General features: G+C 32.5%; 2 protein-coding genes across 2 annotated transcripts; both read left to right on the top strand.

The window, feature by feature from the left end:
* Positions 1-251: 251 nt before the first annotated feature.
* Positions 252-3,030, top strand: LOC119641271. The gene is made up of 4 exons (XM_038039867.1): positions 252-590; positions 665-884; positions 1,017-1,449; positions 2,461-3,030. Exons 1-4 carry the CDS (start codon positions 520-522, stop codon positions 2,931-2,933), a joined length of 1,197 nt encoding a protein of 398 aa, XP_037895795.1. The 5' UTR covers positions 252-519; the 3' UTR covers positions 2,934-3,030.
* A 325-nt stretch (positions 3,031-3,355) lies between these two features.
* LOC119641272 (ubiquitin-like-conjugating enzyme ATG10) lies at positions 3,356-5,269 on the top strand. The gene is made up of 3 exons (XM_038039868.1): positions 3,356-3,602; positions 3,655-3,799; positions 4,511-5,269. Exons 1-3 carry the CDS (start codon positions 3,477-3,479, stop codon positions 4,783-4,785), a joined length of 546 nt encoding a protein of 181 aa, XP_037895796.1. The 5' UTR covers positions 3,356-3,476; the 3' UTR covers positions 4,786-5,269.
* The last annotated feature ends 233 nt before the right edge of the window (positions 5,270-5,502 follow it).

Below are 5,502 nucleotides of genomic sequence, written 5' to 3'. Positions count from 1 at the left end.
CACTTTGTAGAATCTATTCTGATCATAATTCATGCAATTAAACACTTTGTAGAACCTATTCTGATCATAATTCATGCAATTCAACAAACAAAAAAATGGGAAATGAAATGGGCCTGCAGCTGTGTTCTGTTTTAAGGTTTGGCAAAGTGGTCAGTTGCAAAATAACGTTGTCATGTTATCGTTCCTGTATGAGTGTATCTAAACAAGAAAATATTGAATATATGCGAGTGAATAAACTATAGCTATTGCGTTTAAGTATTGATGCTTGCTTACATCTGAGAGTAATTTGCTTATAAAGTATCAACACCACTTTTGAAGTCAATAGCAAGTTTTGTTTGTGATTTAAGTTAATAAAGAATTTTGTTTGTTTTAATTGTTTCAAAATTAAAGAATCAATATAAAGGTGCTAATACTACATGCTCTGAATTAGAAACACTATTTTTAACGTGTAGGCTTGAAAATTGCACAAATTGCTCGTTGTTTAACCGCTGTTAAAAGAATAAAACTTGTTTTGAAGATATGTTACAAAATGAAGTTGACCATTTGAAGAATCAAATACAAGTGGCTCGTAATGAAATTAATAAGCTTAGGTTCGTTGGAGTGAAGAATAAATAAATCAATGGAATGAATAATGATACTTTTGCACTATTGTATCAACAAATAGGCAGCAGGTACGAAGTTTACAGCACAAACAACGTAAAGATGTTGATGAAATAGCAGATCTATTAAAAAACTACCGTTGTGAAGGTTGCCGTCAGCTGGACAGAAATTGTGATAACAATGCGACTTTGCCCTTGAAAGTAATAGCGAAAACATACCCCACGGACGACAACATTGAAGCAGGCCCATTGCAACAACAACACCAGCCACCACTGACAACAAAGGTAGGTCGTAGGAGTGAGCGTTTGCGTGAAAATGCGCAACGTGACGCAAGGTCAATTTAAGAATCGTGACATTGAATATAACTTGTTAGTTATCGGTGTGTATAAGTGAATTATTATTTTCGTCTGCGCCAGATTTACTTCAATTCAATTGGGGTGATACGCACTTGTTTTCCGGAAAAGCGCGCTGTGCCCCGTCAATCATCAGTGGGCGGTCATTTTCGTGGTCAAATTGATTTGCGTGCAGATCTCTTCACCAATCCAGCGCATGCTTTAGAAGGTTTAGAAGAATATTCTCACTTATGGATAATATATCATTTTCATAAGAATATGGCTCATCCCAAAGCAAAGGTGGCACCGCCCCGTTTAACAGGTGAACGTGTGGGTGTTTTCGCTACAAGATCTCCTCATCGGCCTTGCCCTATAGGTTTAAGCTTAGTGGAAATTGATAAGATTGATGGTTCGTGCATTAGCTTCTACGGCATTGATATGATCGATGAAACCCCAGTATTGGATATTAAACCATACATACCTTATTATGACGCTCCGATAACTCAAGAAACTCAAGGTAAGCACAGGCGACGAATACAATAAAATTTTATACCCACCACGGAAAGATGGGATTGTACGTATCTTATAAGAGTGGAAATAAATATGTCTTAGATGATGTGAAGAAATTATATTTTCGTGAAACAGTGCGTTGTAGCGACATTGAAAATTTATTTTATTCGGGCAGTTCTCTTGCCTAAGAAGACTGAGAAGAAGGCTTAAGTATATAATATAGACATCATAAAGCACACTTCGAAGCATTCCTACTTCACCGATCGACGGTTTTCATTCTAAAACCAAAGCAATACAAGTATGTGTATATTAGTTAATAAACAAACAAAACTGCAAATTTAATTTAGTCCAACCTTCTTTTAAAATGTTAAAGCTAAAAAAAAAAAATTTATAATAAGTTTATACTAAAGAGACAATCAATTAAAAATGCCAATAGCAGTGTTATAAATGAATCTTCACTTCCCGAGCGCATTTTATCGGCCTAGTTTTCTTTTTTCTTAATTTCTAAATTAATTTCTTTATTATGCGTTTCCAACTTTTCAAGCTGGATGAGTAAAGCTTCAGTTCCTTTCGGTCCTTTTGCGGATTAATTTTACCCTCTTGTTATTTGATTTTCTGACGGAAGCTCCTTCTTTCAAAGATTAGCGCATTTTTTTTTTGTTCTCATTTAAGTTTTGCGTTTGTATCCTTTAAGTTTTTTATGTTATGTTTAATTTTCAATGTTTAACAGAGAACTATTCAAAACTATAAAAAACAATGAACATGTGATCAATTTCGTATTCTTTTTGTTCGTGTTCATTCTACACGCTACATCAAAATAAGTGAAATTGCTTAACCGTAACCGACCATGCTTTTAAGAGCTGAACGTTGAAATAACTTCGAGAAAAATAAAGGAACATATGAATGAAACTATTTTGCTAATGATCACGCAGAGAAAGTTTGCGTGGTGGGTAATAATGAATTCTTCAAAGCTAATATGCGTGTTTTACACATTTTTCAAAACACTTTTTACTTATAGGTCGCGCTTCTTCTGGTTTATGCGACAACGCTTCAGATTTTTATGACTCGCGGCAAGATCCTGATGGTGAAGAGTCCGAAATGGAATTATTGGGTGCTACAGCTATGGCTCAAACACCTGTGAACTTTTCCAACTATGCTACACCACCACCTGTCAAGGTACCCGCTTGGGTTCAAGCCCCGACACGTCTGCACGTAGAATTCAATGAAAGAGCGGCTACTCAGCTAAAAACTATCAACGTACAGCAACAGTGCATTGTCGACGTGTTAGAAGCTGATCCGCGTTCAGTCTACCTGCGAACTAAATATAATTCCCAAATATTTACATTTCAATTAAGCGAAGTAACAGTTACTTGCAAATTTGATGATAAGAATAATCTAGTTACAGTATTACAAATACGTCCCACAGATCATATGAAAGTGGAAGAAGAAACTTCGCCAACAACAAAATTAGTGGAAAAATCAAACGCTTAAAACCGGGCAATGTCTAAGGAATTGGACAATAAAAATATATATAAAAGTGATTTAAATGAGACAACGAGAGTTGACCTGTTCGGGGTAATCGAATGATCTGTTTGCCGCCATTTATTAGACAATAGCATATATAACACTTTTAACATAGCGAAGAGAATAATGCACAACACACATTCTTAATTTCTCATATATTGTAGGAGAAAAAATTGTCTTAAGAAAAACTATCACAAATAAATCAAGGATTGTTCTATTTTGGAAATATTTAAATAAATTAATAATTGTTATGCAACGTGTGCGTTAGTCCCTGTGGGCAGGGACTGGAAAGAGAATATGTCCACAGTAAAGTCTGCTTGTCGTATGAGGCGACTAAAAGGCTAATTTTAAATAGAACGAAAAAAATCTTTAATATTTAAAAATATTTTCCAAAAACTTTTTCAGAAACTTTAAAGAAATTTTAAATCAATTTTCTGGAAATATTTTTACTCTAATTACCGGATCTAATCTGAAAACTTAAAATAAACATTTTTTACGAAGTTGGTTACTATGTCCAGAAATTCTCGTAACATGTCTGATCTTGAATTTCTTAGCTGGCAACAATATACGAAAGAATCCCTGGAGTTTTTGAAAATATCCGAAAGCTTGCAAGATACGTGGAGTTGGGAAATTAAGGTAATGAATAAACAGATATGTTATTTCTTTATTCATTTGATTTAAATTGCAGGGTTCCAGCGAAGGGCAAGCTTTTCTTAAATATGCGCAGAAAATCCGAGATCCTTCCAGCAATGATTTATTGCATTTGGAATACCATGTTGTGTATAGCGTAACATATCAGGTTCCTGTTTTGTATTTGCAAGTTCATCACGATGGTAATTGAAAAATCTGAAAACTGCCTATGATGTCTTTTACTTAACTTTTCCACAAACATTTTTCGTATTACATGAATTCGAATTTTTCAGAACTCATTGAAATGTTTACTTTATTCCCTTATTCCCTTGGTTATTGTTGAATTTCCCATTTCCGTCGTCCAAATTTGGCACGGTCAAATCAAAATTATGGATCAATTGCTGTACTAAAATATTAACATTCAGCCCCGACAGGGTCCTATTCGGTCCTAATTTTTTAATTGACTTGGCGATTTTTGTTGACAAATTTTAATACTTGCAAATCCCTTCTCATATGACGATGTTTTCAGTATAAAGCCTTATATGAGAGGTATTCATTAAAAAATAATTTAACCCTATCCACCTCTGAAAAGAGTCGCGTCTGGGCCCAAAAAAAGTATAAGATACCGTCCATATATATATCAAAACGTTTGATTTGTAGGCAAAAGTAAACAGACATATCAGATGGGTAGACAAGCTTAGATCGATTTAGAAAATGAATTCGAATATGAATCGATCGGTTTAATAAAAGGTGAATCTGCTTGAAGAACTTCTGGATGTTATATACATTCGCACAAATTTAACATACCCTGTATAATAGTTAGTGTAGGAAATAAACGACAAGATAATGATGCATCCTGTTCTTCATTTCAGTGATCAAACTTATATTAAGAAGAAAATAAAAATTTTTTTCAGATGGTAAGATAATAAGCCTGGAAAAAGCGTGGGATATTTTTCAAGCAGCTCGAGGTGATGAAACGCGGTACACCCGTCAGCGAATGTTAAACATTTTAACACAAATGGAGCATCCGGTCCTATTTAAGCCGTGTTTATGTTTACATCCCTGTCGTACGGCTGAGCTATTGGCAAAAACAAAGAGTTCGAATCGTATCATAACATTTATTAGCCTAATGGGTCCTTATGTTCAACTAAAATTGCCTCCGGCTTATTGTCTTGTGATCGAGAAATAAAAGTCTAGAATTTCTTAAATAAACTGCTCTGCTTTATTTGTAGATATTATAATCTATGAGAAAAACAAAATCAACAGAATTTTTTCTATATATTTTTTTACTAAATTTTAATTTGATTTTTTATCGCCTATATTGTATACTTGTAGATTTATTACGATGTTTATTGATTTCATTTATGAGAACCCCTATAGCTAATTATTTAACGATATGGTTGTACTACTATTTGTAAGTTACTACATATATGCATAATTAAATTAATTCTAGTAAATGTTTGTTTATTTTCAAATAATCTATGACTAAACGCTAGAGAATATCTCTTATCTGTATATATATATATATATATATTTTTTTTTTTTTTTCATTTTTTCATTATTATTTCATTATAATTAATGTTAACTCCTACTGTGGTTTGATATTTCACGACACTTTTTTTTTATTAGTTGGTTATGTCATGAAATATATTTTCTTAAAAGTTGCAAACAAAAATTTTAATATTATTATTAATTTTGTTTATTTGCTTTTCTTTAAATACATAAAATGAAATTTTTTCTTATCGTTATTATTATGATGATTAGTATAATCTAATTTTTGATTTTGTTTCTTGGCACATTAAAAATACATATATATATATAAAATGTTTGGAAATTTTTTTTAATAATTTCAATATATTTCAAATTTATTCTCTGCTTATTGAAAAACATTTCTACAAAATATAAT

This window comes from Glossina fuscipes, unplaced genomic scaffold (assembly GCF_014805625.2).
Source record: "Glossina fuscipes isolate IAEA_lab_2018 unplaced genomic scaffold, Yale_Gfus_2 147, whole genome shotgun sequence".
NCBI classification, from domain to species: Eukaryota; Metazoa; Arthropoda; class Insecta; order Diptera; family Glossinidae; genus Glossina; species Glossina fuscipes.
Note: the sequence above shows the minus strand (reverse complement) of the source record. Positions and strands in the feature narration are given on the sequence as shown.